We start from the raw sequence: 16,588 nt of genomic DNA on the forward strand, positions 1-16,588 counted from the left end.
AGATCGATTTAATTTTTCTTGAATGATAATTTTTTGCAGCGCCATTTCGAGAAACTAAAATACACAAACTGTTTAAATTTTGTTTAGTCAATTGCTACGATGTTCCAAACAAATACGACCTAATCATATTGCGGTCAAATGATAACTCTTTTCAATCCTGCGAAGAACGATTTGCTCAAACTCCTATCGCTATCGGCGCCGAGTGCAATGCGCAAACGCGTTTTTTTTTCATACGTTGGCGGTGTGTCATGGAAAACAAACACCTGATTGTGGAAAAAACATGCGCTGCTTTAACTTTTCCATGCTACTGACTTGGTTTAGCATTGCGCACCTATTTGCTGTGGTAACCGAAAATATGAACCGAAAAATACAACACCCACTCCGGTTTGGTGTGATCATTTTGCTTCGGTGATTCACGTCTACTGGGTGCAGGTTGTTTTCGGGTTGTGCAGCAAAGATGTCGAATATGGCACCATTCGATGAAAATTGTGAGATTCTAAAATCGCCCGAATTGGGAAGGTAAGAAATTATCAGTGATATGAACAAATAATAATAATTTAAAATCTAGTTACTTTCCAAAAGCCATGTGATTGTTTGTTTAGATCTTTCCTGACCTATTTTCAATTTCCGTTTTATTTGATGATTTATTATTATCACAGATTCCTAGTGGCAAAGCGTGACCTGTCGGCGGGTCAGCTTGTGTTAGTCGAGCAACCGTTCGTTGTTGGACCATTTTGGGACTCGGATATTTGTTGTCTGAACTGTTTTCGGAACTCGTGCACCATTTGCAGGTACTATCTCACGCAGAAAAAAAATCCCAAATATTTCGTTTTCTTCATAATGCTCTGCTCCTACAGACAATGTCGGAGAGCGCCACTCTGCTATGATTGTATCGGCCACATTGAATCAGAGTGCGACTTTTACCGCAAGTCCAATTTAGACATCAACTTCCTGTTCAATCATTTCAATGTTGTGGCAGCTGTTAGATGTTTGCTACTTTTTGGCACCAACCGGGAGAAATATGATGAGGTGTTGAGAATGGAAGCGCATTTGGAGGAACGGAAAGGCACCGACATATGGACCTTCCTTGAGAAGTACGTAGTTCGACCCATACTGGACAGTGAGATGTTTGACAAATATGCAGACGATTTAATAGTGACTGGAGAGCTTATACAACGCGTTTGCGGCATTTTGGATGTTAATGCGTTTGAAATAAGAGGAGACGTGGATCATCAACATGGCATGACGAATCTGATCCGTGGTCTGTACCCGAAGGCAGCACTGATGACACACAATTGCGTTACGAATACTTTGATTTCGGTTGATGGACAGGGATGTATGAGATTGTATACCACTGTTCCGGTTCAGAAAGGACAACTGTTATACTACAACTACACAAGATGCTTATTCGTAAGTCTATTTTACTATTTAGTTCTATTTCGGTTTAATATTTCTCATTAATTTCAGGGAACCTTCGAACGTCGGGCTCACCTCCGCAAAGGAAAATATTTTATTTGTTCCTGCTTGCGATGTGAGGATCCCACTGAATTGGGGACGTATCTCAGCTCTGTCATGTGCACTGGTTGTAAGGGTGGTCTTTGTTCGTACAATTCGAAGGAGTGAGGTGTACCATCGCAGACAAATGACACAAGTTTAATTATATAACTCTTTTCAGAATAAAATGGGAGTGCAACAAATGTAGGAATCAACTAAATCGAGACTATGTGAAACAGATGTTCACAGACGCTAGGAACGACGCAATGGTTTGTTGTGAGTATGATGCGTCGTTGCAAGTTGTATAATATTTTTTAATTGTTTAACATTGTTCAGTATTAATAAAATAGTTTCATGAAGCATATCGAAAATTATAATGTTCGGAGGAATGCGTACTTCAAACAACTGCAATCTGCGCCTTTGATGAAGCAGTTCCAACTAATTGCCTGTCAAACGGCTTTAAATTCTGAGGCTAAGTAACTACAACAAATTTGCTGGAGACTGTATGATGCTATAACAGAAGTCAGATAATCGTTCAGAGCTTAAACAGTCCATATCCTATATTCCTAAACCGGTAAATCCTTTTTCCCGGTAAAATGGTAAACGGGTGGGATTAAATGGAACATCAAGTCTTCAGCTCTCCAAAGCAATTTTTCGAGTTCAAACAAATTAGAAAAATTTGAAAGTGCCTCAAAGATGAAACCCTCAGATTAGTTTCGAATTTGCTGTTAGAGAAATTTAACCTTATGTATTATTATGTACCTCTCAGTTTTTAAGGCAACGCGCAGTGAGGAAAATATTTAATTTTTATTTTATTTTTATTTGGGAGCAGGGAAAAGCCCGCTGGAGCTGAAATTTACAATCTCTCTCTCCAGCAGGCATAAAACCTCCTAATCTTTTTATATCAACAGATAACAAAGATCCAAGAAATATATTGCTTAATACTAAGGGCTTAAAGTAAAATTACTCCCGGCGGGGTCAAGAGTGACTGGACGGTGACGATGGTACGTGTCGTTGAAGGCCGCACCCTGCTGTCTGTGTGGGTCCGCGGGAAAACTCCCAAGTCACAAACACTCGGCGGGTGTCCCGCATACTGGACATTAAAGAGAGTGGCCTTCGGAGAGCGGTGAATAAGAGCTGTGAAGTGAATGTTGTAGTAAATGAAATTACGAAGGGGTTCGAAGGAGTGGCAAGAGGGGGTGGGGGGGGGGTGCTTTTGGAAAGAAGTTGAAAGCGGCAAAAGATTAAGTTAATTGTCTCAGTAGATGGTGAATATAGGGTGGACAGCCGGGGGATTGAGAGAGTCGAGCGGATATTAGAAATGAACCTAATGATGAATATTATTCTTGGTTGCCGAATCGATGGAGAATGGAGGCAGACTTACTAAGGGAGCACTAAACTAAATTTGTGGATTAGGATCAAATACATGAGAACATCGATTGAATAGACGACACATACTGGAGAAAGGTTCATAATAGCTATAATTAGTGCGAGCGGTTTGAATTCTCAGGAAATGATGAGATCGAATATTTCGAGAATGAATATTTAAATTTAGTTTGCCTAACAATTCGGGGCAATCAATTTGAGATTGCAACAGATCTGCCACGACTTTACTCAATAATTTCATAGAAATCCCGTTTTCTTTCAATTCCTCTTTTTCTGATCTTACTTCAAAAAGCTATCTATAAAACATCGAATAAAATGATTTCGACTAATTAAAAGATACGTTTGAAATTTTCATAAATTATGTAAATGGATTGCTGTTAATCAAATTACAATGAACTTTATAAATTTATGTTTATGTTAGTAATCTCATTTTTTTTTACTTGAATAGAGAATAAGAGAATGAGAGAGAAAACAAACTGACTGATAATTGATTGAGTATACTTCTACTTGGTCATAGAACTATCGAGTATCTCATTTGACAGACACTTTGACCGTACCGATTACAGTTGACGATGAATTTAGTCAGTCTGTCAAGGTCATTTGACATGACTGACAATTTGCAGCTCTGGTACTGGTTCCTCTCGAAATAAGAAACAGAAACGGAAAAAAATTGAAAAATATTATGGGGCTGTTGATCCTGTAGATTACACCGTGAGATAGAGGTTTTGAGAGTTATGTGATGGCCAAAATTCCACTGCCGATAAAGCACGCAACGGCAGGCCCTACGTAGCAGAACCGAGTCAAGATTACATAAAATGGAGGATGAATCCGGGGTAAAATAAATGACAATAATAATACATAGTTTATTGAGGCCTATCTGAGTCAACGCCTGAGTGAAGGTATTATGGATTTTTTTTGTTATGATTATAGAGATCTCAACCTAAAGGTCATTAACCTCTTCGGGCTAGAAAAACTTTCTGATCCTATGTGCGGGTTGGGAATCGAACCCATGTGGGTTGCGTGAAAGGCATCGACCCGTCCCCAACATGGAAAAATGTTCCATTTGACGGAGCGTTTCACTCGATATTTTCGTGAGATGGGAAGCGTTACGTTAAGTTAACGGAACTAGAAAGCGTTCCAAACGATAATTTTCTTAAATTTAAGATTACAAATCATGTGGGTTATATTGTGAAAATTATGAATATTAAAAACCGTTATAAGGGTAAGATTCCTACGGTAAACGAGTTACGATTCGTAACTCTTAAGAAAGTTATAGGTGTTACGAAGCGTTGTTTGCGTTACGTTTTTGTAAGTTCTAGGCATTACGAAGTGTTATATGCGTTATTTTCAAGTAAGTTATAGGCGTTACGAAGCGTTACATGCGTTACTATTTTGTAAGTTCTAGGCATTACGAAGCGTTACATGCGTTATTTTCAAGTAAGTTATAGGCGTTACGAAGCGTTACATGCGTTACTATTTTGTAAGATATAGGCGTTACGAAGTGTTACATGCGTTACGTTTTTGTGAGTTATAAGCGTTACGAAGCGTTACATGCGTTACTTTTTTATAAGTTATAGGCGTTACGAAGCGTTCAATACTTTACTATTTTGTCAGTTATAGACGTTACGAAGCTTTACATAGCCAAGCCTTGGTATTACATTCCTGTAGTGGAATGTGACCTTCTCTTTCAACACACTTCGCACGCCGATTCAGAGTGTACAGAACCACTGAATGGCTGGTGCTACGTTTCTAATGACACTACGAATCCTTCCAGGTCGGGACTCGAACATACGACAACTGGTTTGTAAGACCAGTGCCCTATGCATTGAACCGCCAACCCGGGACTATTAGCGTTACATGCGTTACTATTTTTTAAGTTATAAGCGTTACATGCGATACCTTTTTGTATGTTATAGGCGTTACGGAGTGTTACATGCATTATTATTTTGTAAGTTATAGGCGTTACGCAGCGTTACGTGCTTTGCTTTTTTGTAAGTTATAGGCGTTACGAAGCGTTATATGCGTTACTTTTTTGTCAGTTAGAGACTTACGAAGTGTTACATGTGTTCCTTTTTTGTAAGTTATAGGCGTTACGAAGCGTTATATGCGTTACTTTTTTCGTAAATTATAGGCGCTGCCGTCTTAAGAAGCCGAACAGAGTTAAAATCACATAAAATGGAGGATGAAACCGGGGTAAAACAAATGACAACCGGAAAGAGAAAGTGTGCGAGCATGCCTTAGTTGAACAAGATTCTGCAAATGAGAAAAATATCCTGCCGCTGGATCACATACTTTTTTTTTGTTTCAATTATAGAGCTTTTAACTTTAGGTCATTCGCCTCTTCGAGCCAGAAAAACTTTCTGACCCTATGTGCGGAGTTAGGAATCGAACCGAGGCGGGCTGCGTGAAAGTTATCGACTTACCCATCACACTATACCCGTCCCCCCATCACATACTTATTTAGGGCTAGAAAGGCGAACGCAAGCGCACTTCGAGTACATGTTTGGCTGGATCCATTATAATACGCCAGAGATCAGAATGATTACCTGACAATAGACTGAAGTCAGCACGAGTGTTTCGGATGGCGTCTCAATCGGACGGAAAGATCACAATGTGGGTTTTCTGGGATCGGCATAGTTTGGAGTACTAGCTCGAATCAGTATTAGCGTGCATTAATGAAGCGATTGAAGACCGAAATCGCTGTGAAATGGCCTTACATGAAACATATGAGCATCGCTACCATGGTTAAAATAATCGGTTTAGGTCTCAATTACTTGGACATCTCCCTCGTTCACTTGATTTGGCTTTCTCGTACTATTATCTGTCCTCAAACGTTATTTTATCTCTGAGAAATATATGTGAGTTTCGTTTTGGAATCCACTACTTCCGGAATCTGAATAAAAACCAGTATAGCCAAAGTAAATTTGTATGACCATCTACTAATATGATCTATGAATTTAGAAAATGTTTTCCGTTCTCCACGAATCGGCTGTGCTAACAGTTCGGCTGAAAAGTTCGTATCATTTAATAGAAACACACATTTTTTTGCCAAAATTCGTTTTTATTATTCAACATAATTGCCATCAGAGGCGATACAGCAATTATAGCGATCTTCCAACTTTTTGATACCATTTTTGTAGTACGATTTGTCCTTTGCCTCAAAATAGGCCTCAGTTTCAGCGATTACCTCTTCATTGCTTCTAAATTTTTTACCAGCGAGCATTCTCTTGAGGTCTGAGAACAGGAAAAAGTCATTGGGGGCCAAATCTGGAGAATACGGTGGATGAGGGAGCAATTCGAAGCCCAATTCGTTCAATTTCAGCATGGTTTTCATCGACTTGTGACACGGTGCATTGTCTTGATGAAACAAAACTTTTTTCTTCTTCAAATGAGGCCGTTTTTTTTGAAATCTCGTCCTTCAAACGCTCTAATAACGCTATATAATAGTCACTGTTGATGGTTTTTCCCTTTTCAAGGTAGTCGATGAAAATTATACCATGCGAATCCCAAAATACAGACGCGATAACCTTATTGACCGATTGTTGAGTCTTTCCACGCTTTGGGTTCGGTTCATCGCGTGCAGTCCAGTCCACGAAATTTTGCAAACCACTTACGAATTGTTGCTTCGCCCGGTGCAGAGTCTGGATAACACTCATCAAGCCATTTTTTGGTATCGGCGGCATTTTTTTTCTTCAAAAAGTAGTGTTTCATCAACACACGAAATTCCTTTTTTTCCATTTTTTCACAATAACAAAAGTAGCTTCACTCAAAATGCAATATCTCACAAACTAATAATCAGACATCTGTCAAATTTATACACGTATCTTTTGAAGGTTGGTACTAACTGAAAATAGTATGGATTTAATTCTAGTGGCGCCCTCTCATAGGAACGATACGAACTTTTCAGCCGATCTGTTACTCTATGCAGTGAATTGTCGTCGTAAACGTAAAGAAATGTAATACAATAACCTTCTCTTGGGCACAGTCACAAATTTTATTTGAATACTCCATAATGACAGTTCCAGTGGAAAAGTAAGTCATCTGTTGAAAACGCCGGTAAAAGGCACACCAAGAATTAGGTACATAAGTAATCTTCAGTAACATTATTTTTTTATCTGAGGGCCCCTCCCGAAACAAAATCCTGGGTACGGACCTAGTAATGTGCAAAGTGAAATCTCCATTTACGAGCTAATATATCCGGTAAATACATTATACGAAAATGGATCGTCATGTACTACTTATTTCTAAGGGATAAATGCAGTTTATCAAAAAGTAGATTCTTGTGCCAATTAAATTGTAGGTTTATAATGAGAAAACCGAAGAGAAATATTTTTCTTTAATTTGGCATTCAAAAATTGTATGATTATAATTTAATAGTTCTCAATTTCAATTTTCTGTAGTACATACGTTCCAAGAAGTAAATCCGTAGAGAAAATTTGGAAATTGGAAATTTTCATTTAGACTTATCGTAAACACCAATTTTAAAATTTCATTTTTAATGTCATCATGATCGGTCGTGTCTCGTACACAACTCTGTAATTTGTTTATAATGAACAGATATGACAGAGTTTTGTTATCCTTATTCACATTTCTTCAATTTCAAGAAATGTTATACAGTGAATTTAGTTTTTAGTTTGATATCTATGCTTTAATTTCTTCTACCGTCATCATTCGCAGCACTCGATATCGACGAACTGGAAAGACTCATCACCAAGCATTCAAGCACACTAAACCCGCACAATTCACTCGTTTTGGAAATGAAGCAAACTCTAGCTGGGGAACTGCGCAACCTTTGCCATTCGGTGCACTCTTCCAACGTCCCAAAACAGATTCTCGAACGAAAACTTGAACTGTGTGCCGAACTGCTGGAAATACTTGGAGTACTGGAACCCGGCATTTCACGACTGACTGGAATTGCGCTGTACGAGTACAATGTTTCACTGCGGGATCTCAGCAAAAAGAAGTTCGATACAAAGGAAATAGATGCTACCGATTTCTTGGTATAAGTGTTAAAACGTATTATAATCAACTGTAGTTGAATTTTCTTTTCTTAATTCGATAGACAAACCTTGTCAACGCTGAAACCGGGCTTAAGAAGTCCGTCAGTATGCTGTTGTTCGAACATCCATCCACCCCAGAAGGCCAACTTAATAAACGAGCCATGTTCGATCTGAAGGAGTTGCGAGGAGAAATTTCACAACTGAAAGAAATGGCCGACCAAAGCTCTGAATCAGGGATACAAAGCAAGAAATAATTAAACATTGCACATTAGGTAAAAAACGTTTCATAACCGCAAAAAAATTATTTAATTAATTGAATAGTTCTTTGTATTTCTTGAAGAATCATTTTTCGATCCTGACAGTCGGGTGGATGGCAGTATACACAATGTTTTAGTAATTCCTGAATTCGCTTTAACTCAGGACGATTCTCAGCGAAGTGCAAGAATCCAGCATTACTGTTTCCATTGAGATTCTCTAAAAATAACTGCACGAGTTGTTAGAATTTAGCACCAAACCGGTGAAAAGAAGAACTTACTTGACAAATAGCAAACAGATTTATATCGCTATACTGGTGCGAACAGATTTCATCCTGCACATAAGCGAAACAACCATCACATTCTATTCGAGTATGAACCGTTTTCTGTCGATCACGACCCAATCGATCACTTCGACTATCGAGCACTATTATATTGTTGACATCAATAAAAGACACCATCACAGTATCATTCGATTGTAACTTGATTGCAATGTTATCAGGATTGATATCAGTTAGATAAAACCTAAGGAATGAAAAGAAAACACCAAATTTATATTTATATTTATAATCTTAGAGAAAAGATAACGCTAATTTACCTGAAACCGTCAAATCCATCCGTGATTGACAGTATGGCATTAACTAGCTCGTTAGCAATCGTTAGTCTAGTTTTGATAGAGCTGCTGTAGAAATTGGTTAATCTGTCGCCATCGAAACTCTCTACAAGCGTGAAACCACCTTGGAACATGAACTTTGGTGCCCTAAGGTTGTTTTCATTGAGTAACTGAAAGAAAATATATTTACAATTATTAATATAAAAAGTTTTAGTTTTCATCATGAACATTAAAGTTAATCTTATATCGCTTTTTATTGAAAAACTCTGGAGTCGTGGGTTGTTTTTTGTAATCAAACTACTCCTATGTCAACTACAAAGTAAACAACTAGTGCAATTGACGCTTAATAAATATGGATATTATTACAATATGATTTTTACCTGAAGAAGCAAAGGTTGCGCATTTGTGTATATCAATATCAGTTTCAATAGTTCAGGTCCGTTGAATTTGTATAAAAGTCGGTCCAAAGCAGCCTCATCGTTGACAGGGCAAATAATACAGCCTTCAACCCGATCTTTATTTAATACCATCCTTCGTAGCGTCGCAAGAAACAATTCGTCGTTCCCAAATTCGCAATTTTTCTCAGCGATTTTGAATTTCTCGCATAGTAAATCTCTAAGATGTTCCACCTGTTCATTTTGATTCAGTCTTTTAATGACCACTGTTTGGTTTTTATCAAGCACACCGTAGCTGACGCCATGTTGATTGAATTGACATGCCAACTGGTCCAGAGGATCATTCTCATCTGCTGTCAATCGATCCTTGAAAAAATTACACTCGTTTGGTCCCGGGAAGCAACTGGGACATAAATGTTGAATGTCATACTCGCATTGTCGAGACAGGTTTTCCCCAAGTGATTCTCTTTCTTTTGGGTAATATTTCAATATGATGCAAAGTAACAATAACAGAAGGTGTAGTTTTTTTAGTATGGCAAGTCTATTGATCGACATATCACAGTTGCGTTCATCGTTAGGAAAATATCTGTAAATATACCAAGAAAAGTCATAGTTTTGACTACCTTTGGGTTTGTGTTAAGATCTAAAGCAGTCGTGAACTAATAATCATCACTACTAATATCTCTCAGAGGGAGAAACTTTTTCGGGAAATTGTTCTTCATTTATTTTGAACTTTTCTCTATGTCTGTTGCTCATTACCAGTGACGTATATAATGCAATAGTTTTTTTTTCCAAATTAGCCCTGCCAAGATTGATAATTTTATAATTAAGAGATAAAATGTTTAAGAGCCCTAGTTACATATAGAAATACATCCTAGTATGATAACTATAGTTAAGATAGAAACATATCATCATTTTTAATGTATCATTGAAAATGTTTCGATAAAATAATTTGAGACGTTTCTCTGAATTCTTATTTTAAGCAATTCAAATTATACTCTTCGTTTTTTTCCAAATGAAAATTTAAGGTTGTAAAATAGTTCGAAAATCTGATTGTAGGTGAACGCTTAACCACCGTTACGCTAATCGAACTTACTCCAAAGATCCGAAAATGATACTTTGTAATCAGTTCAGATCTGGGGTTGTTTGTTAGATATCTGCGTAGAAAATCTAATATCTTCTAAAATTTACAAAAAAAAAACGAATAAAATCGGTAACTAATATGAACGAACGAAGTAGAGATACAACGTTAGAAATCACGTTAAAAAAATCCGTATGAAAATAACCTTTTGTAGTTTACAACATTTTAAACACTAATCAATAGATAAATAATTATATTAAACAAATAAAGTTGATACGACTTAGTTTCATCGCTTAGTTTTTGATATTTAAAAACTATTGTTTAGGAAGTGGATTTAGATTCAATTTAATATTGGGCTAGACGTGCGTTTGTTGTTTTAATGATTGTTCAATTGGTCGATAGATTGAAAATATTACGCTAATTTATCGTAAAACAAAACGAAAAACAAAATGAATTAGGAGACAGCCCAATCAACGATTTCTCGGTATTCATACCGGCTTTTGACCTCGATACCACAATACAGATATGTTCTCCTAAAATACCGATAATTAACGGAACATACAGATAAATACCGATTATGGTTTTTAACTTCGATATGCATGATAAAAGTTTTTTTTTAAAGATATTTTATTCAGGCCTATTTGCGTACAAGCTTTACGTGGCCGATTTAGCTTAGTTTTTAGATAAAATTTTGTTTGTATTGGATCTCGTTGTCACCCTTTTTCTAGGGGGAGAGGAGCTTCAATTTTCCATTGAGGGCAGTTTGTTCGCGGTTCGTCTCGTCATTCATTGCCGCATCGGTGGTATTGTTGTAGATTTCGTTGCTAGTTGCTGTAGATGCGCCTTGCTGTACATTATTTGCAGTTGCTGGTTGGTTGGATGGTAAGTTGTTAACTGCAGCTGGTGTACTTTGTTCTATAGGGGATACGTTGGATAGTTTCGTTGAAGGGGATGCTTCACTGTTGTTGGTGACTGTCACAGGTGTACTGTGGTTGCTTGTTGTTGGTGTGAAGGAAGCACCGTTGTCCTTTGGTGTAGTTGTCTCCTTGTCCAGTTGATCACATTGCTTACCGTAGTGAACAGGTTTTTGGCAATATTGACATGTGGCCATCTGATTGTCATAGGTAACAAGTGATTTGCACGGGATTCTTGTATCCTGACCGAATGTCAGATAAGAAGATATAAACCTTCTCAAGCGCATGCGTAACAAACGTACGCCATTTAGAATACCGGGGAAAAAATTCTTCCACTTTTCTTTTTCGATAGAAAGAATCTCTCCATATTGGGACATAGTTTGGCGAATATAAGGATCGATGACGCTTGAAGGAAGATCATGCACACGCACTTCTACACGGAAAGACCGATATCAGCATTTTGGCGAAAAAATTAGTTGATTTTCTGATTTTAGTTAGTTATTTTTTGAGACAACTAAAAAAATCTTACTTTTGCTAATTTAGATTTTTTAATTCTAATTTCCTTGATAATAATAAAATATTTATTGAAATGGCTATTTTTTTAGTTGAATTCACCAATTGTCATTTCTTAGCTAAGGCACACTTCATATCCATTCAACTAATTTTTTAGTTGAATTAGAGAAATAAAACGTTGTTTTCAACCAACATAAATGGTTGAATTGGTTTCTGCAATTTGCAGCTATATGGCGCTCTGTCGCCGAAATAACGCACCGTAATGACTACTAGCCACTAGATGGCACACTACTACCGAAAAAAAATTCAGTCGCGGTTGTCTTTTCTATATTGGCAGAATGTTGTATTGGAGAAAAAGACATAAGCGAAACATAAACTTATTTTTGAACATTTTTCTTCTAAATCGCTGTTTTCTTCATTCGACTTCGCGAAATCGACTCTCTCACTGAAAACTTTGAGCACTCGGAAAATAAAAACCGAACACAAGTAGTACATTTAACGGCATGGCCCGGAAGGTTGGAAAATACAAAAAAACATCATTTGACATGTACAATTAGAGTGCAACATTCGAAACTCAATTCACTGTTCCGCGTAAAAACATTATTACGCACAATCGCTTCAAATGCGCACAAATTCTGAATAAATACACTTTCCACTAACAGTTTACGTCATTTTTACATACCGGTTTAGAAATTTATATATGGATATATCGTAACACATGCGTAAAACATCTAAACAATTTGCAAGCAGTTTGAACAAGACTGTCCCTTTTAGCTTTTTATTGGATTATTTTGTTTTGACACTTCTCATGAATTTTGTGGCTAATAAACTGGTGATAGATAAATAGAAACAAATTTTCTGATTTTAAAAACAAAATTAGTTGTCAATGAGAATTTCTTGTTGGATTGAGATATTGCTGGTTTGTGTCCAAAATATTCGCCAACTAAACACATTCACTAAAAATAAGAGTTTTTTTCAGCAAATAAATTCTCAATTTTAACTAATTTTATAGTTATTTTGAAAATTTTGTTGTTAAAATCAACTAATTCAAAAACAGTAATACGAATTAGGCGCAGAGCTAATTTCGGTCGTTCCGTGTATAGCTCTATCTTCCATATATACTGGAATATTATACTTGATATTTTCATGCTCCACATAGTGCATATTATTATTGTCTTGAGCGAATTGAATTGCATCCAACTCTTTATAACGGGTGGCAACTAAAATTTTGGAATTTTTTCGAGGCCTGTATGCTTAACAACAAACGAGCTCAGAGAGAAAGAAGAGTGTGAGAGTGTGTGAGCACTCTCTCTCCTCTTCCTGCTAGTGTTTTCAGTTTTGTTTATGCTTGCTTAGTTTTGCTCAAAATGCCGTCGAAACAAGAAGTATTTCGCTAGCGCGTTGTACAGTTCTACAAACTGCACAGAAATCTCGGCAAAAAGTATACGGTACAACATTTTAAAAACGAACATGTTGCGGCCCCGACTCTTTACCATATCCTAAGATCCTTAATAACTGCTCGCAAGAAAGTTAGTGGAAGACTAGCCAAAATTATGGACTCAAAAGGACTTCGTTCTCTTTCTCGTGCCTTCTACAAGGATTCACTGAGGGAACGGGATGCCTCAAAAAGTTCAACTGTTCTCGCCAGTACATCTGCAAAACATTGAAAAGAGTCGGAATAAAGTGCCGAAAGAAGACACGAGCCCCGGAACATACTGACGCACAGATTTCAACGCTGAAGTTCCAATGTCGCTGGTTGATCAAAAATTATTCCGGAAAAAGTTTTGTTCTGGGCGACGAAAGTTATTTCCCTCTTTCGTAGACGTAGATTCCCGGAAACGATCAATACTATTCAATAGATAGTTCTATTGCACCTACGAACTTAAAATATAAGTTTAAACAGAAGTTCGAACAGAAGGTGATGCTGTATATTGCCATTTCCGAGAAAGGTATTTCTAAGTCATGGTTCAAGCCCTTTGGTTTGCAATCAATCGAGATGTGTACCAAAACGAATGTTTGAAGAAAATTTTGATTCCGTTTCTTCAAAAACATCATGCTGATGGACAATACGTGTTTTGGACGGATAAAACGTCATCGCATTACGCCAAAAATACAATCGTTCCTGAATACCCGTTCGATCCCATTTGTCCCCAAAAACCACAACACGGCAAATCTGCCTCAGTGTCGCTCAATCGAAAATTTCTTCGGGGTTTTGAGCTCCTTGGTGTACAAAAATAACTGGAGAGCCACGAGTTTCAAACAGTTGATTGGTAGAATCTAGAGATGCATTCACAAAGTTGACATGAAGGCCGTACAACGCTCCTGTTCCAACATCAAGCGGAAGCTTCGCCGAACATCCGATTACGGACCGTTTTGAAATGTTCACTAATTTTTTTCAACAATGGACAATCTATCTTTAATTTCAATAAATCAGATCTTCTTTAAATATGTTTGTCTTTTTTTGATAGTTTGAGAAATAAATTCCAAAATTTTAGTTGTCACCCGTTATAACTGGGTATAAAAAACATTATTGGTCTTATTGCATTGAAGTAAATGAACACGTTTAATGTCAAGATGCATTTGCTCCTTAAGCAAACCTTCAAGTTCCCGTATCGAAGGTCGAATTTTGCACTGTCTGAAGTCAACAACAATTGTATTCTTTCGTGTCGGCGGTAGCTTTTGTTTGTTTGGTTCATTCATTTCGAGGTCGTTCTATTGTTCACTACATAATACTGTACTTGGTTTCTTCTGTCCCGAACGTAAGCGGTTTTGTTTTATCGACTGACTTGGATGAGATGAGAAAGCGAACTGATGATAAAAGGATGTCGTGGGATCTTTAGTTTTTTTTTTTTGCTTGCATATGACACTCGACCGGAATATTGCTCAGAAGTTGATTTTCACAGGGATTGCAGAGTTTCTTTATACGGGAGTGTTAAAAATAGAATGAAATAGATTCATAAGCTCTACCCTTTGTCCAATGGCCACGGAAACAATGTAAAGGATGAAAACAAAGTTTTTTGTTATTAATTTTAGCACAAATGAATATTGAAAAGGAAAAATATCAAAACAGAGCTGGTAAAATTTAAGTTCACAATTCTCGGTTAATTTTTCAAAAGGGCGTATAAGCAAGTGGCAGTTTCTCTTTGTTTACTTTCTCTTCTATTAATTAAAAAGCGGTTTCCACGTTTATCATTCAACTCTTTGAATGAAGTGATACCCGAAACTTTCGACTTTCAAACAGAATAGTGATATCAAAGAAAATCTATTTAATTACATCAAAATAATCGAAAGAGAGAGTGATTAAAGAGAAACTGTCACCTGCTTATACGCCCTGTTGAAAAATCAACCGAGAATTGATTTCAAAATTTAAATTTAAAACACGAAAATATTCAATTTTTCTTTCCGATCTATAATCTTCACTTAGACTCACAACCAGTGCTGTAAAACTTCATTCAATTCAATTGAAACCGAATGTGGAACACATTGACGATCTCTCGAATGCAGTAAACTTCACTCTCTGACACACACAATGTTTGCTGACGGCCCGAACGGGCAGCATTCAGTCATCAATCGTTTCTCTTCAATCGAGGCTCAGTTTAACCACCGTCAGTTGATCTCTTGAAGTAACAAAATATCTCTTTCAATAGTGTGAGAGCGGCCTTCAAATGAGGCTCATGTAAACATTCCAATTGGTTCAAGATAATAGATGAAAGACAAACCAGATTGTTGAAATATCAATCACAGAATACACATAAATTAATTGTTTCCTCCTTCAGTTTTCATTTTTAATACTTTACTCCATTTATAATTCTATTCGTTCGAATTCGCTTACTACCAAGAGCGAAGGCAATGAAGAAGTTACACTACTCCGCACTTGAAACTGAGCAAGCAAAACTTCAAATGACTATCAACGATTATTCAACTGACGATGAATTCCGGGAGCTTCACTTGAAAATGGCAGCAAAAGTCAAATCAATTAGTAAGGATATGCTGATGGTCAGCGGCCATAAATTTCGTTTTCATCTTATATTATTCGATTGAAAATGAAATTTTACCGCACTGCTCACAACTCTATACAGTTGAAAACTACTGTTCACAAAGCAATTTATTATTTAATAGCTTTGGATTATTTGCTTATTTGTTATTCTTAAGAATATAATTATTATTCGGTTATTTATTCTTTTATGCACTATTCTTTGAAATATTCATGTAACATGGAGTTAAGTATAAGTGCAAACATGACTGTAATTATTAGCAAAATATGCTCGAGTATAAAACTAATACATTCATATAACCCGAATATATCATTCATTTCTTCGGACCATCTGCAATGTTCATTTCTACTGGCCATTAGCGGACACAATGGTAATGTTAATGTATACTTACAGAATTTATTGTTTTAATTTAGCACACCAAAGCTTGACGAAATGATGTCGTAACTAGATGCAAATATGATGTGTTCACAAAGGCATAGCACAATGTAAATATTAGTAATATCTAAGCAATCCAAGCAAACTTTATATACACACGTGCGATTCAAATGACACAACAGTTTGTATTGATAAAAAACCACAGTTTCTCTCGTCATATGGTAATTGGAAAATATAATAAGCGACTCTCCGTTTGAGAGCAGCAAGTGTTGAACGTACACTCATAGCAGCGCGTTAGAATTCTCTGAGTATGAGCTGGATGTCCTGGTATTGGTAGCACCTTTGACTTGTTATTGTTTTGAATATCTTTGACTGTCGGAGCTGAAGTGATTATTTTTATATATTTATATTTTTCAGATATTTGCCATGCAAAACAAAAAGAAAAACGTTATCCCGAAAAAAGTATTTTGTTCCTATTTACGTTTAATAAAATAGAGAATAATCGCAAATTTATCTTGAGATAAAATAAAGAATGCTGTATAAAGTAAATCTTGATTGGACATTGTAC

General features: G+C 36.7%; 2 protein-coding genes across 2 annotated transcripts; one reads left to right on the plus strand and one right to left on the minus strand.

Annotated features, from left to right (window-relative positions):
• The first annotated feature begins 77 nt into the window (after positions 1–77).
• On the plus strand, positions 78–8,367 carry LOC131434515 (SET domain-containing protein SmydA-8-like). The gene is made up of 8 exons (XM_058601268.1): positions 78–519; positions 660–791; positions 858–1,410; positions 1,468–1,619; positions 1,676–1,770; positions 7,558–7,880; positions 7,943–8,152; positions 8,221–8,367. The coding sequence occupies exons 1-7, from the start codon at positions 458–460 to the stop codon at positions 8,132–8,134; spliced, it is 1,509 nt and encodes a 502-aa protein (XP_058457251.1). The 5' UTR covers positions 78–457; the 3' UTR covers positions 8,135–8,152; positions 8,221–8,367.
• Positions 8,164–16,376, minus strand: LOC131434517 (uncharacterized). Its single transcript, XM_058601271.1, has 5 exons — positions 16,037–16,376; positions 9,128–9,728; positions 8,733–8,917; positions 8,416–8,659; positions 8,164–8,364 (listed from the first exon to the last, which is right to left on the minus strand). Exons 2-5 carry the CDS (start codon positions 9,695–9,697, stop codon positions 8,182–8,184), a joined length of 1,182 nt encoding a protein of 393 aa, XP_058457254.1. The 5' UTR covers positions 9,698–9,728; positions 16,037–16,376; the 3' UTR covers positions 8,164–8,181.
• Between the last annotated feature and the right edge of the window lie 212 nt (positions 16,377–16,588).

The sequence above is a fragment of the Malaya genurostris genome, chromosome 3 (genome assembly GCF_030247185.1).
Source record: "Malaya genurostris strain Urasoe2022 chromosome 3, Malgen_1.1, whole genome shotgun sequence".
In the NCBI taxonomy this organism is placed as follows: Eukaryota; Metazoa; Arthropoda; class Insecta; order Diptera; family Culicidae; genus Malaya; species Malaya genurostris.